Source organism: Anomalospiza imberbis, chromosome 2, assembly GCF_031753505.1.
Source record: "Anomalospiza imberbis isolate Cuckoo-Finch-1a 21T00152 chromosome 2, ASM3175350v1, whole genome shotgun sequence".
Classification (NCBI taxonomy): Eukaryota; Metazoa; Chordata; class Aves; order Passeriformes; family Viduidae; genus Anomalospiza; species Anomalospiza imberbis.
The window spans coordinates 68,597,134-68,624,098 of record NC_089682.1 but is presented as its reverse complement, the minus strand read 5'-3'; the positions used below and the strand labels follow the sequence as shown (position 1 = coordinate 68,624,098).

Genomic DNA, 26,965 nt, shown 5'->3' with positions numbered 1-26,965 from the left:
GAAGGCTGAGGTTATATGCAGAGAGGAAGAGAAGGATCTGAAAGCCCAGCTCCCTCTAATCTTCCATGGTGATGGAGCAGAACAAGATGAATGAAGCACAAAGGCATCCAGCTCCCACAGACAATGATATTTCACTATCTGGTGGAGATCCCCTGCCAAGTTCCATCTAAGCTATATTTTAAAGCTTTGGGGCATTATGTTTTTGTCAAAAAGCATGTATCAAACTGTTACTAAGGCTTAAACAGTCAAAAAGAATAATGTCATAAGTGAATCTTCACATACACAGCAAATATTTTTTAAAAGTTAATTATGTTGCTCTGATACAATAAAAGAAAAATACATCACTTGTGTCTTCTCTGCAGAGATTCTGCCATTTATTCCTCAGGAACAATGTAAAAATGGGCAGGGTATATTCAGTTGTGGGTGGAAACTGGCATTTACCATCCTCTTCTATTCTAAACAGTATATGCTTTCAAGCATCTAACACCTAATGAGGTACAATAACATAGCCTCCTTCCCTGGCCCTGAACAACATGCTTCTACAAAGCTAGAGAAATACACAGGGTATGTCCGTACCTTCAGCTAACCACGGAACTGTGACTGTACCCAAAGGTCAGACCAGCTCATTGCCTACACAATTCACCCTCAGGTATGACAGCTCTGAGATCCAGTCTTGAAAATGCACACAGGAGGCTCATCTAGCTCTGTCTAAAACACCTTTCATCTCACTCTGCAGTCACAGTCCAAGAGCCCCTGACTACACCTTTGCCAAAGCATACCTAGGACTGGCCTGGGCTCATAATGGTTCAGAGATGTGACAGTGATCTGGCCTGCTTCTGACCACAGATCATGTATCACTGACATATTCTCCTTAAAACAGTTACACAGAATCACAGAATAGTCTGAGCTGGAAAGGACCCACAAGAATCATCATTTAAGTGAATGGTCCATCTGGGGATCAAACCCACAACATCAGCCTTGCCTATTCCCAGCAGCTTGCAGAGCTGCTGTGCAGCATTCCTAACCAGGCTGTGCCGAGTGCAGCTTGGGACACAGTCCACTCTATGTGCTCTCTGGTATTTTGCATTTCTCTCAGACTATTCAAGGGAGAAGCAAAAGCTCAGAGGCGTTGTTTATTCAATTCGGAAGCAACCCGTTATCACTTTGTTACACTTCTAACATACAAACACCATGACACAGGAGGGAACCCGTTATCCCTGAAAAAGAAATGGCATGCTCTTTTGAAATCAAAACAAGTGCCCTGCTGTCGATGAATATATTCTTGGTTACAGCACAAGGAGGAAGTTTTCACTTTTCCTCCCCCATCTCTCATCCAAATTTCTTCCCCAGGGTTGCAGAGTATGAGATGAGCAACGTGACCTTGCAATGACAGAATTTTAATGAGTGACTGGTGCACCAAAAGCGATGCAGCAGCGTCTCCCTGCTCAGTGTTGCTATGTACACTAGACATTTATGTAACACTGCTTCTCATCCTCAAGGCTGTCCTTTCCTAGGGTCAGCAGCAAGAAACACAAAATTTATTTATCGAACTGTCAAAGCTACTTGCAGCTGACACAGAGGACTCTACACTCCAGTATTTTGGTGAAAAGGAGTTAACAGGTAAAGCTTTTTCCCAATTCCACAGCTGCAGAATAGATGTTTTTCAGAAGTAAGTTAACTTGAAAGAGTAAAGGTTTTATTTCAAAGGAATTGCTTATTTTCAGGGTATTTGCTATAATATAGTAGTTTTTTTCTGGGCTTTAGCACTGAGTTCTGCATGGAAATGCAATGAATTTGCATACATTAGCTCTCAACCCACAGGGAGACTCTGTATCCACATCTAGAAAATGGGGTTTGGTTTTAATTTCTAACACTGAGAAGGTAAGAAGAATGTCTCCTCCCACTCCTTGGCTCCCAGGTACAAAATAATTTACACTGCTTATTGTTGGCATTCATCATCCTCTCCTGCCCTCCTTGGGTTGCTCCTCAGTTGACAGCAGTTTACCTGGAGCTCCAGGACCAACCTTCCATCTCATCCAAGGGCTCTCTTAAGAAGCAATCTCTAACCGGAACATGTGGCTTTTTCCAGCTTTCTCTCTGTGCCCATGTAATAATGGGGCAGATCCACTGCTCTTAGTACAGATCCAGCACCTGTCTCTTAGAAATAGGATCCCTCTAGAGAACATAACACTTCAGGCATGGCAAACCTTGAGATCCAAGTTTAAAGATATTCATAACATCAAAGGAAGTGCACAGCATTCCTTGGTACCAAAACGGATCTCATCCCTCTTACAGCATGGGTGATACAATTAACAGGATGCTAAACCTTCAGATAATAACCTCCAGAAATCCTCATCCAGCCCTTTAAGGAGAAGCATTTGTTGCTCAAAACCTTTGTGTCAGAGCATTCATTATACATGTCAGTCCAGCCATAGCCAGTCCATGTCAGGTTTTTTAACCTAAAAAGTGCTAATAAATCTACTGTACCTGCAAAGGAAATTTCAGTTTCTAGGGTTTATTATGCTTAGTACAGGCACTAAAATACCAAGCTCTTTATGGGAATGAAAAGTCTCATTTCAGCTCCATACATTTTTCCAGTGCATCACCGTAGTGGCTTTAATGAAATACAGCAGCAGCAGAAACAATGCAAATCCCAAATCACTGCTCACAGTTGAGTCATCAGCTATATTATATACATACATATATATATATATATATATATATATATCCCTGAAAAATGTACATTCATAGCAGAAAACCTCAGCTCAGCACAGGCACCAGTGGAATTTAGATTAAACCTTTTTGTTAAATCCTCTTGGCTAAAACAATGAAAACTGTTTGAAATTGTAAGGGATGGAAAATTGGCAGAAAAATTGGATGCATAATCCAGACAAGAGGCGATCCACCTTGCCTTATATCAAACTGGTGAGTTTATTAAATGATTGCCAGGCTGAAGTGAAAATTAATCTCCCTAGAAGCCCTTTTATTTTTCAAAAGAGTAAACATTGCAGTTTAATAACTTTGCCTCTTCTCTGACTTATGGTCCTTGAACTGCTGTAGGCAATGATTCTTTAGCCTCATGTCTGCTTCTCCTAAGCCATGTCTTGTGATTTGAAACTATAACCTGGTGTATTAATGGTTGAGTAGAGGTTTTCCTCTTAGGCTGCTGTTCTTCATTAACATTACCATTAATGGTAAACCTAAGCCATTACTTCTCTGCTCTGTTAGGCTGTTATAACTGAATTACTGTTCCCAACACGGCTGGTCTGCTACGTTATGCATTGTCTGCCCTCTCTCAGCCAGCTTCAAATCTCTTTGCCACCTATGTGCTAGAGGCTAGAAGAGGAGAAAAAGACAAGGAAGAACTCACATGCTAGCAGTAGTACCACATACTGAAACAGGGAAGTGTTGCTCCAAACAATGGGCTGGAATAATCATTGTGGAGGGACAGACTGTTCTGCAGACCTCAGTGGTGAGGTCAGTCCACTCCAGGCCTTCTCACACAACATCAGGGCTCACCTCTGCTGTTCTTTGCTGTGGCAGTGGACATTTACTCACATAATCTCAGTGATATGGGAACAGGTCTTGGGTACATCTGATTAATCCTGCTGTTAGCTGTGTAAAGCCTTGAGTCCCACACTGCTGTACAAGGGCTGGATTCATGTTGCCTGGAAAGGGCTTGGTTTTCATCATGGTATGGAAACACTCCTGGTCTAAAAAAAGAGTCCTGAAACAATTCTGATGAATAAAACACAAAAATCCTGCTGAACAAACACTGAGAAGTCTGCAGCTTTATGAAAGACTGAGTGAAAACTGGGAAAATACAGGGTGGAATCCTTCCCCTGCCAGCAGGACACTTATGACAGACTCACAGGACACAGTTTAAAGTGCAAAGTGGTGCTCAGTTACATAAATTCCAGTCTGCAAACGTGGAATTGAGTGCTGTCAGCCTTCACTTACTTGTCTGGCACTGAGTTCTATTTTTACATATATTTGGCTTATAGATATAAAAGCAACGGAGTTTTAAAGAGGGCTTGACTCTGTTTTGCAAGTTGTAGACACACTCAGAAAAAGCAATGACAACATAGCCTGTAGAAAGACTGTGTTTATCATAATATCTGCCATTCCTGAAGCCAAGTCACAGTCACTCAACAATCCGTAAGCTTTTTGCTTCTCTTACAGAAGCACAGCTCAAGGAAAAGGAAAAAAGCAACTGAAGCTTTTAGTCTTTCCCCAAACACTTTCTCACCTGGTCTTGTGATTACTCAAATCAGCAACAGAACGGTTTTCCCAAAATAAAACATAAGCACACTTGCATAGCAATTAGACAGTTCTTTCTACTGCTTGTGCACCAAAGTGATCCCGAAACATTAATTAAGCCTCAAAGCACTCCAGAAAGGCAAACAGTCCAGAGCTTGTTTTACAAGTGGGTCAGCTGAGTCAGATACAGCACAAAAACAGAAAAGAGGACAGCCTGGATCTGCTTTGATCTTGCTGTGACAGCACTGCTTAATGTAACAACATGTGTTTAACATGCCTACAAACAGCATCAACTCCTGCAACAATGCAGAATAACAGCACAGTACTAGTATTACTATTTTAATTATGAAGTGTTACCTATGCAGAAGCTGAGCCAGAAAATATTATCTGCTTTAGCACAGAGCTAACTGCAAAACTAGCTGCTCATTATATGGCAATGGAGCTGATATCTGTCAGAGGAGATGTAAAACCACAAACAACATAGTGCTTAGATGACTCTAAACTGTATTTTAAAAGCATGAGATACTAGATCCTGAAACTAGAGGAAAAGATCACTTTCTAGTTGTGGGTAACAGATGCAGGCATGATTTCAATCATGCTTTAAACTAACAGCCAGAAAACAAAAAAAGTATGCCGGACCTACAATATCCAGTATCTATGCATTTTGCCAACAGTTCTATGTTTATTATAAAATCTCTGCAGGCAGTATTAGAAATAAATCTTACTGATTAAAAAGAATCTAATCCTTTGCTGCACACCTCCAGCTTTACAGTGATGGATGAATGAGACCCAATAGGAAAATAATGGTCCTTTCTACCTCAAAGAGAAAAATATAAAAATCCGTAGCTGTAATGTAGGCTCCCATCTCACACTGCATTTCTATTTTGGCTTCTCTCATCTGGGCTACTTCGAGAATTTTCATCAGTAGGAATTCATCTGTCTCTGGTTCTTTCCTTCCTGCCTGGATTTCAAATTGGGCAGAACCAGAGGTAAAGACCAGTGACAAGTCTGGACACTGAGGAACATGTTCCATGTGGCTTCACTGATGCATCTCCACCCTGTTGCTCACTGAGTGCAACTCCTGAGCAGAAGCTGCCAAGGCAAAGACCAAACTCATTCTCACTAGTTATACATGCAGGATGCCTATACACCACCTACTAAAAAATGCCTCCCTCTGAACACTCACACTGACACTTGCAGACTCCGGTAGAGAGTCTGTGTCCCAGTCAGAAATTCAGTGCCTTTCCCACTAAAATAAAAAGGGTATTCATTAGACAGATGTAAATGAAAGCAAACGCACTGCTCTAAATAGAGGTGAACCACAGGAATGAGGGTTCTCAAGCCAGCCTCTGCCTGTCTATGCTGCAAACACTACATTGTACTGCTCCCAAGCTTCTGCTGGAGATCAAGGGGAAGGTTTTCCACCATGTTAAAGTGATGTTGCTCTATTAAGAGAAAATAGAGTGGTGCCTATTTATGCCAGATAAGCGTCTGTTTCCTGTTTAAATGCCCTCATCTCAGCAAAGGAAGGAAAAGGGAGAAAAGAAGAAATAGAGGAAAAGTTGGATTGGCTATTTGGATGGACAAGAAAAGGTGCTCCTCAGAACCAAAAAGTTATGAAGTACCAGTTTCAACCTTTAGCTCTCCCATGGCAATTACGGGCAGAAAACAGCTGAGAGGAGAAGGGAAGAAGAGCTTAAAACTGGGATGTTTTGAGAGCTTCCTCTATGGAACAAACTGAAAGCATACTGCAGCTCCTGCAAGGTTTCTATCTGCACACATCAGCCAAGGAGCCACAGAGCTGAAAGGTTTGTTTTCACTCTGCTGTAGACCTGGTCTCATCCTGCTTTCAGTGGCTCCAGGGAAGACACTCAAAGGATCACAGCCAACCAAACATACTCTGGGACCCCTAAAACTGGATTTCAACCTGCTATTTTGTAAAATAATCAGCCAGAGAATCTGAAAGCTTGAAGTGTTTAACATTCAGGGCATGTGAGTGCAGAGTGAGTGCAACTTCCACTTTGAGTGTGTGGTATAATAAAACTTCAGGTCCTGTCTGTTCCTGTTCATTGCTTTTCTTGCTCCATCTTTATGGCTGCATAAATCATAATTATTTTGCAAACTCACTGAATACTGAACTGATGCAAGATACAGAGTTCTCCACGTACAGATGCATGCTTGTCAAAAGGCTGTGACTAACATCACAGCAGAGGCTGCCCACTGGTGCTACACAATTGTGCTCATTTTTACTTAGGATAACTTCATTACAGAAGTAGACTAGCAAGAGTAACACTCTATATTTTAAATACAGAATCCCAGTTCTGCAATGTATAATAAAATCTTTAATATGGAGCATTTTCACCCCAAAGCCTCAAGATTTGTATACCAACAAAAGAAAGAGTCTTTGTAATACACTATGTTTTGCCACTTGGATTAACCTGGGGTTTCATTTACTGATCCAGCTTCAGAGGACTGAAGTGGAAGAAGTTCAAACATTCCACAGACTCTTCTTCCATCAGCTTTTAAAGCAATTGTGTCTTTCCCCAGCTTCTGTACTTTTTAATTAACAGAAACAAGTCCAAAGAATCCCTCCCACCACAAATATTGTGTGAGCGTATTTGAGTAAAAGCACTGATTATTTGTTGGTATGGTGCTGCATCCATCAGTCTTAAATAATCATAAATAAAAACATTTGTGCTATTCTTTGGTACATTTCTGTCTGTTTAAACCACAGCTGAAATTTTACATTGTACAAACAAAAAATTGCACTTTTATCTTCTAGAGAGTCTTGCTCCAACAGACTTTCAGCTGAAGGATTCTTTATTGTACTCAAACCTTGTCCCATAAGAGTTGCTGCTGTTGCTCAGTTTATGAAGTATCTTAGAGATTTTGTTTGGTCCACAGCAGAAAACTCCAATGGTCTTCCTGTTAAAAAAAAAAAAAAAAAAAGAGGGAAGGAGAAATTATGACAATGTGAATAAACACCAATTTCCAATAATAGACAGAAGTGGATCCTGGCCTCATGGTATTATACATAAGCCACCTACATACAGATTTTAAGGTGAGAACAGTTCACTAGATGATGCAGTTAATTTTACTGAAGCTACCACATCTCTCCCAAGTATCCCTACAACAAACTCTATTATTTATCTGACTAAGACAACTCTGAGGAAGAAGTGCTTCATCTTAGTCTCAAGATACCAAACGATGAAATATGACTATTTTTCACTCTGTATTTTTTCCCATGGTTAATCACTTTTTTGTTAAAAATATGTCTCGGCCCGGGCTCTTTAGTCAACCTGACTTTTTCATACCACTCTACTGACAACAGCTCTTTGGTCTCTGGTCATCTTTAAAATAGGCTGTAAGTCAGACTCACAGTCATACAACATTTTAGGACTCATAACTGTAGCCAACATCAGAACAAATCACATCCACCACAGCAGGACTGAGCCATTCACAATATTCACTATCTCCCTTTTTTTAAAGATGAAGAGAGGGAAAGGAAGCAGGGAAAGACAATGCAGTGCTGCCTTTCTGTATCATGAAAAAAAAAATCATCTTCCTGCTGAAATTGAGCCACTACAGAAAAAGATCTAAAAGATTTACTAGGGTGAAGAAAAAGCATACAAGAGGGAACATGGCTCTAGCTATTGTGATCTACAGCACTCACCAAGAGGATGGAGATTTGGGTTCTGGGTTCTGCTTCCAGGACTGTTTAGATATTTTATCCAGTAACTATTTAATATACAATATTTTAGCATATGCAAGATAATCAAGTTCAGTTTAAAGCTCCCTGTGCATGTGTTTGATGAGAGGAGGGAACTAAGATAAGAAGAAATCTTTGGTGCATACTGCCACGTTTACATGCCAGGTGTCAGGCAGCTGCTGGAATAGCATGGCAGTGCGTGCTGCACCAGTGCACAGCAACACTGGCAGGGTACAACTGAGCACTCAAACATCAAAAATCACCAGAAAGTTATGCAGGTAACTGCAGTGGCGTCCTTGTGCAGGCACCTTACTACACAGATTTTAATTGTCTTCAAGGACATCATCTCTCATATCAATCCATGGCAAAGTCAAATGTCATAATTTTCTCACCCATATGTTTATCTACTAAGCTTTCCTGTTCTGGCAGTACGTTTAATGGCAATGGGTGGTGTGCTGGTGGCTGAATTTGCTGCAATAATGAGAGAGCTGTTGCTTGTTGCTCTCAAATAAGATTCCTCAGCACTTGCAGACACTGAAATCCCTCTAATCTGTGCCCACTGGAGAAAAAGGATTCATGAGCTGCCAGCAAGACTCTGTCTTCTACTGTGCATTTAATTGAAATAATGAATGTTGCTGTTGGGTTTGGGTGTGTTTTCTTTTAGTTTTTTTTATTTATTTATTTTTCTTAAGTTGAATTACTACAGTGAACTGATAAAATAAACCCCAAAGAGTTCGGCTGCCCCTCTCTCTTTCATTACATATAAACAGCCAACAAAGTAAATACATACTGCCAATGTATTCCCATCCCAGCAACATCCTTCCAAGGTATACAGATTTTTTGGCTAGTAATCAGAATCACAAGAAGGTTAAATGATTTGCCTGATGTCACACAAGAGACCCATGGCTAAAGTCTCCTAAAACCCAGCTGAGTCACTGTTCTGTACAGTGAGCCACAGGCTCTCAGACTGCCTTCCTGAGATACTCACCATCAGCACCTAGTCTGGACACTCCTTCACGCACCATCTACCTTGCTCCCCTGTGTCCCTGCCTGCAGATGCCTCCCCGCCTCCTCCCCCAGCTCCTGCCTGGCTGCTGGAACACACACAGAAAGGTGGCTGACTAAAGCTACTACATGGAGCAGCACATTACTACCCTGAGCTGATAGCTTTAACTGTTTATCTATCACTTGTTTGCGACAGTTTCACTTTGTGGCTTAGGTGAAAACAGGCAGCTGTGTAGTCCTAGGTCTGAAAATCTTCGATAATACCATTAAAATGTTTACAGTTAAGGAAACGATGTTACAGGCCATTCTTTGTAATAATTATAAACTTCAGTACAGAATTTACTGATTCAGAACACCAAGCAAGTAACTCCTAGTGCTCCTATGGGATGAGTAGGTCAGCACATATTCTTGCATCCATTTTATGAACAGCAGGAGTTGAGAGAGAGATTAAATACTTTACTGCATTGAGAGGACAGAGGCAGGACTTGAAATGTTCCTCTTTTAAATCCCACATTCATTCCTAGAGAGAAGTTTCTTCTTTAGAAAACATGAGAAATGTATCATGGTGCTCCATGCTTTTTTCTCCTACAGGGTATTCATGTCTTTTTCTAGGTTCTTCTTTACTTGGAAAAAAGCACATGCCCTTTTGACCTAAGCAAACTGAGCATGGTGAAAGCTTTTCATCCAGGACACAACTGAACAGGAACAAGGCTGTTGCTCCATTCCCCCACAAAAAGCTTGAAAAAACAAGACCAGTAATTTATTACATAACTGCTCCCATTCAGATTGCTGGGTCTGCAGGTGTCATGTGAAATATGAACAGTAGATGGCATACATCTGCTCCTCTTGTCCCGAAAATCAAAAAGGATTGGGAACCTGATGCTGGGTCGTCCCATGTCACGCTCTGAAGGTCTGGCAAAGCTCAGACACTTACAAATGCGCTTTGCTTATTTGGGACCCATACAGCAACAATTCACAAAGCACACAGCAATCAGACAGCTACACAGAGAGAGAGAGAGCTTTGCCAGCTGCCTGTTTATTTATATGCAGCTTTTCCTAAAATCACAAGATAAAAACTGGAAAATATCTTGGCTGCCCATAAACAAGCCCAAGGAGATGATTGCAAAGGTGAAAGTCTGAACACTGGCACCAGATGTTGGAAACAACTTGATTGACCTGTTTTGCTTTAGTTTGGTTTTTTGGTCTCTGTAGAGCAGCAGGGACATTTAGGTGGAAAGTTACAGAGAAATAAGAACTGAAATAAAGCTAGCAGCAGACCTGGAAATTGAACTAGTGGGAAAAACTTAAGTTCCCATCTCATTCAAGGAAATATGGAGAATTATTACCTACAAAAGGTAAATTTCTGCAGGACAGCTGAGGTTGTCAAAGGCTTCACTACTGTACATCTTTACAAGTAACTACATCTATAGATACAGACCTATATAAACCTTGATAAAGAGAGGTCAAAGAGGGACAAAGCCTACATCTTAGCAAGGTAATCACAAGAGAATATTACTTTGGTATTTAAGACACCTTGCTTGAAAATGGCGGCCCAATTTAAAGACCTGATGTGAAAATGCAGAGGAAATGGTACTTGAAGTCTAATTAGAAGTAATGCAATGGAAAGCAAAAAAGAAAAATCAAGTATGACTACTACTACTACTAATGGCTTCATCTATATTATGTGCTCTTACATCCTTGGAGGGAAGTGGCAGGAACCTCATCATTTTCATTTTTTAAAACTGCACTCATATAGCTAAAGACATTAGAATAGAGCATAAAAGGTCAACAGCAACCTATGCAGAGATCTTTGAGCCCAGATAGTCAGCTTGGTTCTCTTTCCCTTTCTTTCCAATGGTTCTTTGCTCTAATACCTTCTCTAAGTGTGAAAATTCTACTAGAGATGTAGCAGCCTGTGGGGCGTCCTGCTCACAACAGATGACCTGAATCCAAGACAAGTATAGTCAGCAGCTCACACTGTCACAGTGATACATTTGGCACTCAGTATTTCTCAAGAGCCAGGGGTCAGTGTCCCCTAGTCATATCTAGCCTCAGAAGACAAGAGTCAACAAGCCATGGGCAGATTTCACTTTGCAAGTACAAGAGAGGACAAAAAGTTCTTGAGGGAAAGTTCTGCAGAGCACCTCTCAACCTGATGCACCCAGATTACTATCAACAGCTACTCAGGGGGAGTTTGCTCCCACACCACTGCCTTTGTCAGAAGTGGATTAGGGAAGATGCACACAGTCCCTTCTTCAGATCAGCTTTTCAGGCAATAAACTGCCAGTGGCAGGTAAAATAACCAACAAAGTTGGATTTGGACAAAGACATTCCATATGCATGTCTTCTCTGGTTTACACTTGTTTTGTTTCAGAGCATAGCATCCTTTCCCAGCACAGTAAAAAGGCATTGCCAGGTTTTAACAGAGACTAAAAAATAGCTAGAAATACCCAAAACCAATAAATCTTCTGAATAAAAACAATAATTCAAATTCTTCCTTGTGAATTCTGTTTGTAAGCTAGCATTACAAATCATGAATCAACAATTTTAAGAAATGTAACTTTATATAAAGAACCAGCATATGCTGAAAGCAAGACACTGCCACGGACAAGAACATATGTAATCTCTGTGCAGTGAGATGGAAATCTGCTACTTTTATTTTCTGAGCCACTGAACATCTCAACTACATGAGAAGCTGAACTGTCTGAATGTAAAAAAAAAGTGTTTCAGTTTATACAGGACATCTCTCAGCAAGATAAATCTCAGAAATATTGTCTTACAAACATAGCTAGTAACAGATATGCCCAGCTATCCAACTGTGGCATCCTTCAAGTGGACGAGCACTTACCTCCTATTGCACTTCGCTATGTCATCAAACAGGAGCTTCCACCGGGGTCGTCCAATCAAAAGCCTGGAGTTTAAAGCTTGATATTTTTCACCAATTATTTTCTGCAAGAAACAAAAAACTCCGTTCTGCCTGATTTGCAAATTGCCTCATACCACCCAGGGCTCCCATTTCTATTATTGGCTGACTTGCCAGAGTGCTGAGTTGTAAAACCTGATCACAAATACCAAACAGTTGTGATGGGAACTGCAGCCATTTTATGCACCAATACCTCTACTCAGTATCTTTTCAATGGCCCTCCTTGGTATTAGCTATACATTGTCCCTCATGCAGCTGCTCATTAATTTCCACATTACTTTTAAACCAATTTATTTAATCCATAAAACAATAACCATGCTCCTGTTACTCATTCCCACACTGGCTTTTAATGCTAAGCGGGAAGAAATGCTGCTGATGCAAAAATCATATTTTTGTCTGAAGTTTTTTTTTTTTAACTTAGTACAAGTAACTATTAAGATGACTAGTCTGAAAAAGTAATGAGGGAAATCTTACTTTTCTCCCTGAGAGTAGTTTGCCAGCTGTTTTGAGCTGCTGTAACAGCAGAAAGCAGCCAAAACTGCTCCCCAGATGGAACCCACTCCATTCCAGAATGCTAACTCACCAGCATTTTGAAATGCCCTCCCACTGCAGGGCACAACCCTGGGTTTGCTGTCCTAACACAGCAGCAAGAGGCAGAGCGTTACACATTACCTAGGCTCCCACATTTCCTCCCTTGCTGAACAACCCGAAACACTGCTCACACCAATGCCAACACAGTCCTGGCCAACTCAGCCTCCTTTGGGCTTTTATAGACAAGAGGCACTTGCTGCAGGGTGAGCTCTTACCACACAGGCACAAGGGCTTCTCACAAAGGGAGCAAGAAGTGCAACTGCCCGAATTTTGGCAGCAGTTAGCCCTTTGGACTAACATCAGTGAACACACCAACTGTATGGCCATGGAAACAACTCTTCCTTGAGCAATTATGAGCAGTGCTATGCTTCATGGCAGTTTTGTTCAACAGAAACAAAAAAAAGTAACTTTAAAGAAGTACTTCAATCAAAAAGCTGACAAATAAATTCAGCAGCTGCTTAATTAGTATCACGATGCAGTATTAGTATACTATATAGTATCAGAAAACTCCCTTTGAAATTACTATTATTTCACTTTCCCTATCTTGCATTGCAGTCCTGCTTCAGGTTTTAATTTTAACCTAACAATTACATACCAGGTTCATAAATCAGGCATTTTCAAGCACTCCATTTTCATCAACATATGTTGTCCAGGCATTACATTTGTCATAGTCATAACTACTGTAGCTACCACATCATTTAAACTACAGGATTATGTTCCTACCAGAGCTGTGAATGTTATGCGATCACCTGATAGGAGGCAGATTAAAATCCTTTGGGCAAGGTTTTCCACTGCATTTCATGTTTTGCAGTAATTGTTAGGCTTGGCTCTGGGCCCCCTGTAGTCAATGGAAAGCTTCCTAACATGGCACAGTAAAGACTTGTACCTAGGCTCATGTGCTAGATAATGTAAAATGAAAATTGCAAGCATAAATAGTTACAGGAGATGCCAAGAGCTGGGGAATTAGTCCGGCATTAGCATTGGCAATACATGTCAATTGACAGTTCAGTATCATTTCAAGTCTTACCCATCGAGAAATTTCTACCTTTTGTCTATATATGAGACAATGAAATAAAAAGCTTTTAAAAATAGCTAGATCCTTTCAAAATATATATGAGAAAATAAGATTTGAGCTTGCAAATTCCTAGAACTATTCTGGTTTGGTTCTTAGCCCAGAAACAGTGCAGATTTCCCATCAAACACGGCCAGCTGTCTGGTCTGTGGCCTGTCCTGGAAGGACCTTGTTCCTAGAAAAGGAAGATATGGATTTCTGCCTAATCAAGTAAAGGGTACTGCACTAGACTCTCTTAATGCTGTGGGGATGAACTGGCTGTCTTGCTGTATTAATGAATCAGTCACCCGAGTTTACAGCCTCATCTCCTGTTTTTACCATCTGCAGTAATCCCCTTCTGCCTTTGACTGACAGTTTGCATTGCCTATTACTCCAAGGTCTAGTTTAGTTTACAAACAACATTTGGCCACATACCTGTATTCCATCTGTTTGACTGAGGTACAGCTGGATATTTATATAGTCTGGCCGATTCTCCTGCCAAAGCTGGGAGGATGATAAAAACAGCTAGTGAAATAATATTCTTTTTCTTAATGTAAGCGTAAAGTCACTTGTGCCTACTATGCTGAGGTACATGGGTTTCAGCATCAATGAAGTAAGCTTTTTAATGAAGAGGATGTGTTTGTATAGCACATCATGCTGTGTAAAAAATATTATTTTAGGAAGCTACACGGCTCTTAAAATATACTTGAAATTGTAAATCCCACTCCCTTCTCCATCTGCCTACTAGCCAAATGACTAAAGGCCACTCAAGGCTTCCCAGACTGCATGTGCTGCTTCTTCCATCTCATAAAGTAGCCTGGACACAGGTAAGTGTCCAGGCTACTGGAACTTGGCAACACTGCAATGAAACATGGGTGATGGATACTCAAACTGCTGCAGCTCCAAGAATAAGTGAAGCCTGGATCAGGCAGCCCAAGCTACTGCTGGAGCTCACTCATTTTGAGCAAGGCTGCCATTCTCTACAGAATGCCAGGTGTGTACTGTGGGCACACCTTGCATTTAAGTTGTCAGGATCCCTCCAAACAACACCCATTACCTTGTTATGCAACATACAGAGCAGATCTGCAAACCAGCGGAAAGACTCAACGTCCCTGCACACCCAAATGAAGTAGAGTCTTCTGAGCTTGTAGCATTTCCAGCCATCACTTGAAAATAAAATGTGTGGGTAGTTAAAAATTACAATTTAAATAGGAAACATCAATTAGGATGCCTTATAGTTATTAATGGAAACATTAATTTCCTTTAGAAGCTAACTGCTAAGCTGCTCTTCAAGCTATGACACATCAGACGCTGAATTGACCAATTTGGACTATCCTGAGAATATTAAATATCTAGCACAGAGCTAACAGCCATCATAGACACTGCTTCCACACTAGGAAGCTGTCAGCTATACAGATGATTTGGGCAGCAAGTATGGATTCATGTATCATCATCAAAGTTTTTATTTCAAAGTAAAGGAGACATTCTAAGTTCAAGTGTATTATGTCAATGCTTTATTAGGTTTATAAAGAGGCCCTTAAGTGGAAAATATTGACAAATGCAATCATGTCAGGATTTAATTCTGCCTTTCTGTGTGAAAAGCTCTGGTTGATTATCATTAATACTGTAGCAAAATCACAAAGACCAAATGAAATCAGAGCTCCATTGTGTTAGGGAACTGTGTGATATATTACAGACCTCAGAAAATGCTGGTGGATAAAGTGCAGCCATGGGCAGAATCTGGCATTGCATTTAGAAATACAGGACTCTCGTGTCAGATTTCTAATTCAATTAAAACACAAATAAGTACAAAGGAATGAACTGGGAAAGAAAACAGAAATAAAAATATCCTGATGAATAATGAGTTCAAATAAAGCACAAGTATTCAGGAAGCATTTTCTTGATTAGCCAACAGTGGTTTTTGTTGTTCTGATCACTGAAATGGTCAGTGCACAGTTTCCTCCTTTTCCTCCTAGAATGATTTTCAGATCGAGAAGGCCATAGCCTGTTCACTTAAAATGACAATCCTAGGAGCCAGACCTGGTTGAAAAGTTTATTGATACATCTCATCATACCCACTGTACTTCGTTCCAAACTGTAGAGTTGCTGGCATATCAAGCCAAGATATAGGGTTAATAGATCTATATAAGTGATGGCTCCAAGCAGTGTCTTGCCTCCCCATACCTCTGCCCTGAGGAGCAAGGAGGGAGACACCGGCAGCACCTCAGCAGCACGTAGAACTGAGAACTCACCTTTCATGTAAACTCCCCAGAGAGAGTAAGAAAAGTGCTTTCAGACTGGGGAGTACAGTGTCTTTCAAGTCCTGATTTCCAATTTTTTATTTGTTAACTGCTGACTTTCCAAACACGATTTCCTCCATCTCTTTCTGACTGCCTAGACTAAGACAAGTGCTTAGGAAGGGTCACAATCTGGTCAGATATGACAGGAGAACTATAAGCAATATCAAGGAAACTAAGTGCCTTTCACCATAAAAAGGGATAAAAGAAGAGGAAAATGCAAGGCATTTTCTATTGAAATGCCCAGTTTCAGTAACAAAACACCACTCTCAGTGATGAAACACTGCAGCCGGACAAAGAGGCTGGACTGCAAGACTTCATCAAACAAGTCCAGCATAGATTTAAAATAGCTCCCCAGACACATATGCCTGGGTCTACCTCCAGCAGGATATATTGTGCAGGAGAGGTGCAATACCCCATTATAACCCCCATTTCTTGTGTGTTTCTGTGTTACACTGCCCATAACAGCTATTATTTACAGACTCTTGTGCATAAAAGCCTCTAGCTTTCCATAAAGTACATCATAATTTCTTAAAATAGGGCACAGGGTTCAACAGCAAAGTGGAGGGAAGGGCAGGGGCATGAATCAAATTATGTACATACAACAGGAAGTCAACGGAGCAGGAAACAATATTTCAAGGACAGACTTTGGATCTCTCCTAGACCTGAGTGTCCTTGACACAACAGGACTGGCCTGGCTGCTCTGCAGAGCTGGCACCATCAGGCAGTTTGCATGTTCATACCTGCCAATATCTGCTTCCAAGCCAGGGCAAAGACACACACAGATCAGCCACAAAACCAGTGTCTTGTTGATGTTTAAATACTGAGGAGGGAAGCAGACTAAGACTGTTACTTTTCCCCGGAATGATTCCCTTGTATATTGTACAGTGCACAAGGGGAAGAGCAGCTAAAAAGGCAGGTTATGGAATTGGCTCCTTGGAAGTCAATTTATGGATTTATGCAGATAAATGGACATTGCAAAATCCTTTGGACACTACCATTTTCTTGCAGCGTCTCTGAGAATTCCTAGAGCCTCAGATAACACACTGGTAGAGGCAAACATCCAATTACCTGCTGCTGGCCCATTTTTGTGTTCTGTGGCATTTTTGCTAAATGCTATCAGGGATAATCCATCACAAGGAAAACAGTCATTTAATCCACCTGAGCCCCAGGCTTTCAGCAAAAATGTACCCTGGTTTTAAAAGGGTGATCCATATGCTCTCAAGGAAAGAAAATGAGGGAGCCCAAGATGGTCTTTGGGGGCTGCAGCACTATGAGACACACAAGACTAATAACTTTCAGTAGCACTTGGCACTGTCAGATCCAGCCCACGCTAAGAACAGAAGAACCTGTACAGCACCTAAATTCCACAGTTCAACTTCACCTTGGAGTTAGAGCTGGCATGCTCATCTTGCAAGAAATGCTTTAACTATGCTTTTTAAAGCCCTCCCAAAGCCAACTGGCCTCTCAGCCTCTCAGGGAAGGTTTGTTGCTTTGGGTAGCTCTTTATACTGGGCATTTGATACAAGGGTGCTTAACCTATGACTGGAGCCCTTAACCAATAACTCTAGCAAATATAAATAAAAACAATAGCAATCATAAAAGGAAGCCTATTTCACACAGCATAGGATTTAGTGGGAACCATGCTGTCAATGTGACAGAAAAACAAGAGGTGAAAGGTTTAATCTGCATAGAATATCAAAGGCTTTACATTAAAATGTAATTTTAAAATAGAGAGAGAAACAATAAGTGAAAAATAGAAAAATGCATACCTAAAATTTAAACTTTTCAAATGGGGTTAAGCATCTGCATACTACCTGAATTCAGATTGATCCCCTTGTATTAAAACCTCAAGCTTAGACATTTAAAAAGTCAAACCAGGCGAGTTGGTCCTGCATTTTCAGCAGAAGGATTGTCACAATTGTCTGACTCCCAAAAACTGTTACAGTACACAGCCTCATCTAAGCTGGGACTACAGGAATACGTCCTGCTGAAGGGCTGTGACTACATTAATCACAGGCTTAATTGGTGGCAGGATACAAAGGCTGATGATACTGTCCCAGTTCAGGTGCATCTCTGTCACAACTCTTTTGTTACAGAGCTGGTATGAAAGGATTTATGCCCTTTAGGGACATCTCAGTCCTCTACATCTTTTCAAGGAACCATTCACTTATGCCAGTGGAAGTTTTCTAAGACCCTCAAAGCCTTTCTGACATGCTTTGATGCTGTACACTGGGGCAAAATGGTTTTAAAGGCTTAAGTTCACTTACAGCAGTGTGTTGAGCACAGATGCAAATGGTGTAACCCCAATACCTCCGGCCACGCAGAGGCTGACCTCGTAGTTCAGGGACTCCTCAAAGGGACTTCCAAAAGGTCCATCCACATACACTCTGCATAAAGAGCAAAAAGCACACTTTTAGAGGAAGCTGTTAAGATCAGACAAAGATAAAGCAAAACAAGCTGTAATTAAAACCCTACAAAGAATTTGTTTTAAATTTTTATTAGTCTTCAGATGCAGAACATGAATTTTTTTTTCCTGGAAAACTGTATGTGGACAGAAATGAATGTACAAGTGGTAAGAAAAACTGTTACCTAAAATCTCTTGGCATGTTCCATGATTAGACAAGCAATTTTTTAATTGAACAAGTGGAGGTGACTAAATTATGGCTTCCTATTTTGTCTGGTGTCAGAGGGCAAAGAAAGGGCTGTACTAGAAACAATGACTTGAAGGGTCATACGTAGGAAATAAAGCAGTTTGGCTAGGCCTGCCTAGGAGGTTCATCTTATACACATTTTCTGAAGAGGGAGAAAAACTGCTGAGTTTTTCCCCTTTGACTCATGCCTATAATTATTACAACCACTTCGTCCACTTGATTTTAAAGATTATTTAGAAGATTGTGTCCCATTTCCAACACATTTTTAACACTTCATATACTACTGGAGAGTACATTGACTATAATGTAAAACTTGGCTTTAGATATTTTCAAAAGTTTGACCTCCTACAAGATTTTTCCTACAGTGCTGACAATCTGAGCAAGGTCACACCCATAAAAAGTTCAACATTTATGGGCTGTAAGATTTCATACACTCTATTCTACCTATGGAAAACCAACTGCTTACCCTACCTCAGAAACAGATTCATCTTTAGAAACTGCTACAAAGAGAACTTGAACAGGACATTTACTCAAGGCCTGTTCTGTGTATGAGTGACTCACTGGATCAGCATGAGATCAGCATGAGTTTTATTTAGATAACTGCTGAACTCATCCAAGTGTGGTGGGACCAGCACTGTGTGCAGCAGCTCAGGGAACAGTATTTGCCCACAGGTCTGCTGACCAAGAGCAAGCTTTGGCCTGAGTCCACTAAGGAGCTCCAACACACATCAGTTTTATGCACACACACTGGTACTTATTGCACAACCAAGATGCACATACTCCATGTCTAATTGAAGGGCCTAAACTTCTCTTTTATAACAACAGCCAGAGAATTAAAGGCAGAGAAGACATCTCCTTTCCCAGACAAAGCCTTCCAAACCGCATCTGATTAATTCCTTTGGAGGGATGGATTTTAGCCATAACTTAAGTTCTTAGTCTGATCTGATTTCTTCTAGTTTTGTGGTCTGACCCTTGGCATCATCTAACCAGTCAAGACAACATCTTGTCTGCGTGTCTTTGGCCAATATGGTCCTTTTTAGGAAATTTTTTCCAGACCTCTGCTATTGTTGCTTGATATGCCTCATATGTTAGGCTCCTTCTTCTGTGGTGCCTTAATTGAACACAGATAACTACCACCTTTCTGATGGATTTGAAGGCTGATCCTTAACCATGTCCTGTCTTACAAACTCCTTACTTGGTGTCCTACCTGGAGAGAAACAGAGAAGACACTGGCCCAGCCACAGACACTATCAGAAGGCATTGGAAATGTTTTTAAGCAACCAAATTTTATAACTAAGCCACCTTCATCCTAAATATGCTTACTCTTATTTCTGCATTTATAGTCTCTACAGTATTCTACAAATGTTCTTTCGGAGAATCTCAAAGCTTTGCAATGTCAGGTATGTTAGCTCCAGCATGGTGGGAATATTAGAAAAACAAATTCACTCCTTACTTAGGACAGACATATTTTACAAAATGGGGCCAAAAAAAACTTAACTGGCCATGTGCATCCAATATAAACAGAACTTTAAGTATATGCTCATTAAATGTTTCCTCTTACATAACACTTTAAACCACATTTACTTAACAAGGCTTTATTTTCCACTAATGAAATGATACCACTGGTGGTACAGAGTGCAGCAGCAGCTGCTTTAAGAGATCTAAAAGTTGCACTGTTTGACAGAGGAGGTAAAGGAACAGCTCTTATTTAAATAAACAACAGAGGAAATGTTGAGAAGCAGGTTGTAACACTGAAATAATCTGGTCAAAGGGATATTCAGAAACAAGTCCACAAATGTTATGGATCTCAGATGTATATGCAACAGAGATCTAATTTTGGGATGTCAGGGTATGTCAGAAACAAAAAAACCAAAAAAACAAAAAACCAAACCAAAAAAAAAAACCACCAAAAAACAAAGCCAACAACAACAACAAAAAAAAAAAAAACAGCAAAATAACTGGATAACAAAGACCAGCAACCTTGTAATTCCTGGCCTTCCTCATATACATCTTACCCTAATCAGCCCCACTTAGCTGGTGAAATCTAGAGAATTGCTCCTAAAGGTATGAAGGGCAAAAGCACAGGCCTGAGGGAAATTCCTTACATTCTGGACAAGCATCATCAACTTTCCTTTGGATACAGAAACCTACAACATTTTGAGTGAAAAAAACAACCTAATTAAACAAAACCAATCAAAGCACGTTTTTCCAGAAATTACCCCAGTGGATGTAACAACAGTTATTTATTGTAGAGGTGCCACTTAACATAACTGCACTACTTGAGGACTACCTGAATATGTGTGTAGGTCTGATCTCAGAGGGATCAAGAAATTGCTGGAGAGTCTGAGTGCCTCTGAATAATACTGACATGATCAGGAGTGGAAAAATGCAAAACCAGATCTGGTCACCAGAAACCAGTCAAGCACAGTGCATGCCAGAAATTCAAGAAACAACCTGCAATTAAATATGCATTTTGGTCAGAATGCTCCAGTTTGTGGTCCATTAGCCCCATCTGGCCTGCAAAATATTTCTATTTGCCCACTGCGTCTTCCTCTGGGGGAGCGAGGAGCAGTTGCTTGGACAGCAGATGCAGTCAGAGAAGCCAAGGGCCTCCTGCTGTGTCTGCATGTGGTCCAGCACATAGCAGCCAGAAGTCACTGCTTCCAAGTGTGAAAAAGAGAAATGGGGGAAAACCTGGAGAAATACTGCTACTGTGTTAACCCACTCCAGAGTGCCTGAAAAGACTGATTCCAAGCTAAGATTTCAGCAGATTAAAGCAGATTCCAAGCTAGAAGATTTTGTTGGAAGTCATAAACATGCACTATTTAATTCCATTTTACTACAAGGATAATTTACAACTGAGACAAATGTGGCCCTGATGCCTTAATGGCAGTGGTCATTTATCCTTTTCTTATTCAAGCCAGTGGAAGCAAGAAACCTCCTGATGGCATATCAAATTGCACAGCGTTGAACAGAGCAGTGATTCAGTCATAGACTTCTGCAGAGATTATGCAATTTTTGTTTCCTGTCAACATGTTCCTCCTTTCATTTGGTAGGACAGAAAACTTTTGCATAAGTTCATTACTGAAAATGAAATATCAAAGGGCTCAATTAGAAGACAAGGGGGGTAAGATGACTTTTTGCTTCTTAAGCTGTGGCCCAGATATACCACACTACCATGCTATCCCCCCAGCTTTCATATAATTAACATGAAGGAAGGGAAGAGAATTTTACTAGAAGTTTAGAAATTGTCCCTTCAGGCAAACTTATTCAAATAACAAGTTGTTATTTTCACATGTATTTACTTCCAGTCTTAGGAGTGCTCTTGCTTATTATTGTGGCACAATTTTTTAGCTCAGACAGAGAAAAAAAAGCTCTTTAAAATAGAATACATCACAAAAAATAGCAGATTACATTATAGATGTAAATGTATCAAAGCATCTTACAGATATTTTCTATTTAAAGCACACTTCCATTCTACAGTGCAATGGTACCAAAATAGCCCACAAGCACTAAATCAGCTTGTTCCAATGCTGGGCAATGCTACTGCACTAACATGGGGCTGCCCCTAAAATGTCTCAGGGACACAGGCAGCTGCACTGCTTTTGAGATCCAAGTCACTATTTTCCATAAGGAACTGCACAGTGATATGTGGAGATACCTGCTCACGCCTCTTGGACTTGGCTCTCAGCGCCATGCATTACATCAGGTTGCAGGAGACCTTAGAAAAGATAATGCTTTGAATGTACTTCACAACCCAACAGTAAATGATGTTACCGCTTTTTTTGCTAGGCTCTCTGGGAGCTACTGTAACACATTATCTGGGATATTAGTGCAATAACATATGGATAGGGGAGTTAAATCAAGAGCTTGTGGGAAATTTTAATTAAAGCAGTATCATCATCTGCAAGCTGAACTAAATGCTTGGATACAAAGTACTGCACAGAGCACAAAAAGTGAAATCCTAGTCTGACTGAAGTTTCAGGCAAAGCTCTTACCAATGTCAACTGAAGAATGATTTAAACCAGCAGCATGAGATTTTATATCCTTAGTATTCAGTTCTTTCTAAGATCCACATATAGGTATCTTTGTGTGAGCACACTAAGTTCTGGATACAGCCACAAGACACAGTCAATAAAGCTAGTGGAGATGAATCCCTCCCATGATTCCTTATAAAAACATCATTGACATTCTCCAAAATAATAAGAAAATCAACTAAACAACTCTACTCCCATGCTTGTTCTTCTCTTTTACTTGTCCTACCAAAACCACATCTCAGTAGTGATGGATTCAGCCTGAGAACTCCAAGGAACTGACTGTCTGATGGCTGAAGCAGTTTCCTTATGTTCTTCTTCTGCTCTAACTCTGCTGCACCAGAGATGCAATAATCTGTCTCTGATAACCCACAATATCAGCTTCTACCCCCACATGACAAATATTCAAACAAGTGCCTCCATGTTCCTCCCACACTTTCCTTCATGCCTGGGAGGGAATCACAGTAAACATCTGCAGAGCTATTTCATTACCTCCCTTCAAATTCCTTCTTAAGACTTCTCTTTCCTCTGATATCTAAAAAAACAGGCTCCTGATGTGCTCACTGTAGCTCATATTCTGGATCAGTACTGTCTCACTGTTTCCCTGAATTTTGCTGTCTGATTGTATCCATCTGTTGTCTGCTGTTTCTCCAGCTTAAGCTGGTTTGTCTCTCTGCTGTGTGGCTCTGTCTATCAGAATGGCTTCCTGATGCATGACTTCTTCTTCAGGGCATCAGCATAACACAGATCAGAGAAGGATTGCTGTAAGCCATCCAAATCTGAAACTTGTGTCAGAGACAATCTTTCATAGTCTGCAGAAAGCAAAACGGACTACTGCACTGTTCTAGAACATTTTGGAGTCCAAGGCACAATTCACATTTTTCAGTAAAAGCTAGTTTTCACAAAAAATCACATATATGTGATTTTTTTCAAAGAAGCTGCATTTACTACTATCAAAGATTTTAAAATATCTTCTGCAGCAAAAATCAAGACAGCCATTTCATTTTAGGAAGTCAACATACAATACCTCACAACAGTATTTAAGCCTCAATTAATATATGTACACTCCAACATTATTTTACCAGAGGGGTTGTGATTATTGACAGCATCTCAGTACCAATAGCCTTTTACAAAAAACCACTAGTGAATAAAGCATGCCATCCTTGGTTTTTATGGATTTCCAAAACTACAACAGCTTTTCAAGGTTTAAAAGTGTCACAAAATGTGACATCTGGCATGTGTGATCAGAGATTCCCCTGTGTTCTCCTGACACTGTGAAGGATGATGTTTCCATTAAAGCAATCAGCAGCCCCTTAGACAAGTAAGCTTGCAAAACCCAGTGGGTCCAATTAAATTTATATACTGTTTTGTGCAAGATTGCAAAGGGTTATGATTCTAATTCAGGTTTCATTAGCCATCCTCTCCTGATTTTTTTAAACTGCTTGAGTTTAATTTCTGGCTGATTATTCACATTATTTTTCCTTACAACTTCAAACATATTCTTACAGTATGTACTAGAGCTTGTAGAAGTTTCCTTCTCTTTTCTACACAAGCTTATTCCTTGATCAGCTAGTGAAATATCTGATTATAACAACATGGATGGCTCAAAAAACTATAGACTCAATTAACACCAAAATTTCTTCAAATAGAAACCAGCTAAATAATTATTATTTTTAGAACCCTGTAAGAACCATCAGTTTTAGTACACCTCAGGTCCATTTATTTCTCTCTTACTGGGCAAAACTAAACAAAATCACCTTTATTCATCTTTTTATACTCTCAAGGGCCCAGAGGTAACTAAAGAAGAATTTTCAGCTCTACAACATCCTTAGCAAGAGGAAGTATGTTGAAGGCATGATGACAAGGGTAAGAAAGTGGAACAGCTGAGCAGGCACCCGTATTTTTATGGATAATACTCCTCCTGTAAATCACAAAATGAGATTCGTGGGTTTCTATGACACACAGTGCAGGTTTGAGAAGATTCCACTGGAGTGGGCTGGAACACTAGAGCAGCAGAAGTTGTACAATTACCTTTTGGGAGGAGGACTTGTAACAGAGGAGTGAGGAGGAGGAGAGAAGAAGAAAAGAACCTCCTAACTATGAATGACACACTCATAAAAGCATGGAGATCAAACTACCACTGATATCAGCAGATAACAGACTTGTACCTCTGATGGACACCCTTACAAACATGGCTTTTCCTTGCTCCTGATTCCCACAGCAATCTGAAAGCAACCTCTCAGATCAAGTTAGTTTCCCTCAAAACTGAATAAAATGATCTACATATTGTCTGAATTATTTATGGAGAATCCATATTTCTGACTACTCATTGCTGACTATTACAGGAGAAAAGCAACAGTTTATATTATTCACTTACCCCATTAAAAAGGTCTGTAAAATCACTATGAGAACTACAATCAAATATAATTATAAACCAAGGCAACTTTGTTCTCTGAAAGTACATGTACTCTCTGTACCAAATTTTTGGGTCAATATTCTTAATTAATGTTGCATTAATTCTTCTCCATGGCAACCTTTTAAGGTCATTTTTACAAAATGTTCTCAAAATGTATTCCTTTGATTAAAGAACACACAATTTCATTTTATTATAACAAGAAATCCCGTTGTACACCTTTTTCTAACCAATTTCAATTTCTATTTTGTAAAGTGCCTTTCCTTTCTATAAACTTGTGTCCTACCAATTTTGCCTGAGGTAATCAAGAAAAATTAAAAGAAGAGCATTTGTAATGACTGCACCACCTATTGCATTTTGCTTTTTGAATATTTATTTGTTACATTATTAAGTGATAAAATGCTGCAGAACAGCAACCACAATGAGGTAGAATGTGCTGGCCATATTTCTCCACAACCCATTCACTGACACAGTAGTTATCTGCTTATCTCACTGCAAACTGTATTTCTGCTTTAGAGTAATCCACTTCCATATTTGATCTTTTGTCTGTTTCAATATTTACAGGAAGCTTTCTGTTGCCTATACCGCTGCCTTTGGTGGTCATCTTGGAGAGGTGATGCCATCTAACAGATGGCATGGAAGTAGTGCCAATATTAGTCCTCTTCCTCGCTTGGTAAATGATACTCACTGAGACAGGATATCCCATGTCACCACACCAGTGGAAATACCTGCAGCATCAGTTCCTGTAGAAGCCTGGAAGGCAAGGTGGCTAACGTTCATTGTTGCAAACAGCAACAGCTGGATAGAGATAGCTGTGGAGCCAAACAAGGATTGTTGGTAGCAACAGCCAAGCATTGTTTGCATTAACACACTGTGAGAAAGAACAGGATGTGGCTGGAGAAGGGGCCATATAGATGTAGGGCAGCACTTTCGTGGGACAAACATCCTTGTTCTGGCTCCTGGAGAAGAGCACAGCACAGTACAGCACAAGTGCAGGAGTGAGGTCAAAAAGTCGGAATGAAATGTAGGGGGGGATCAAGACCACCAAAGACCTCTGACCCCTTTCCATACTGATGCATATTGATGCAACCACATTGCAGATTTCAGATGCTGTTTCAAGTTTTTTGCAACTCCAATTCTTATATATTAACTAGCACTGGAAGTCTAATGCAGTTCCCTCAAGCCAGGGTTTGGATATTTTCAACGGAAGTAAGAATGGGAGAACTACATGGGAGTTCAGGACTCAGGAAAGCCTGACAGTACATATGTGAGTTTCACACCCCAGGCAGCTCCTTTCCAGTTACAAATATACTCAGGAGACATGTTATACCAAAGGGCAAAATGCTTCTTTGGATAGAGTAGGCTGGGGGAAAAAGAAGACCACTCTAGCTGAACATCAACAGTGCCGTAGGCTTTCCCAGTCAAGCTCCAGTACACCTTAGGCATGGGAAAAGTTGGCTTCTGCTGACAAATCACAGGATTTAAAATCCTAGCTAGGTATCTGCAGAAACAAAAGGGGAGGAGAGAAGCAGCTGACTGAAGTGCTGGCAAATACAGCTGGCAGAAGATCAATCTAAAGACAAGGACAAGCATATCACAGTTCTCTCCCAAGTCAGCCTGCTCAGGCTCTCTGGACTGGATTAAGAATAGACAAAGAATTCAAAATTAAGAGAATATAAAGAAAAAACACAGAAAGGCAAATCTCAAAACAAATTCTGAAGTTGGAATGAAGCAGTACTGCAATAAAATGGAATCCTTAATACCTGTTAAACCTAAACACAAATATGCTATCTAAAATGGAATACACCCCCTAGGAAAATTTGCCATGTCTCACTGGAAACTCCTTCCTGTCTTAGGGCTTACATTGGGTAAACAAAGTGACTTTGTCCACTCACAAGCCCATCTTTTATCTGGAGAACTCTCTTTTTAAAACAATTACTCTCTTGGCTTCACTTCCTTTAAGTAAAGATGTTCTCCTAGAGCTTCACATCCTCTACAGGCTAGTGATTGTGCCTATAGAACTAGGTT

General features: G+C 40.3%; 1 protein-coding gene across 3 annotated transcripts in view; it reads right to left on the bottom strand.

Moving 5' to 3' along the window:
• Positions 1-3,206: 3,206 nt before the first annotated feature.
• Positions 3,207-26,965, bottom strand: part of NOX4 (NADPH oxidase 4) — a 102,286-nt gene continuing 78,527 nt past the window's right edge. For all 3 annotated transcript variants that reach the window (XM_068181551.1, XM_068181552.1, XM_068181553.1), the window contains 5 exons: positions 18,107-18,226; positions 14,597-14,705; positions 13,975-14,043; positions 11,823-11,923; positions 3,207-7,185 (listed from right to left, as the gene is read on the bottom strand). In XM_068181551.1, coding sequence (XP_068037652.1) covers positions 7,065-7,185; positions 11,823-11,923; positions 13,975-14,043; positions 14,597-14,705; positions 18,107-18,226 — 520 coding nt within the window. In that variant the 3' untranslated portion in view covers positions 3,207-7,064. The remainder of the gene's footprint in view (positions 7,186-11,822; positions 11,924-13,974; positions 14,044-14,596; positions 14,706-18,106; positions 18,227-26,965) is intronic.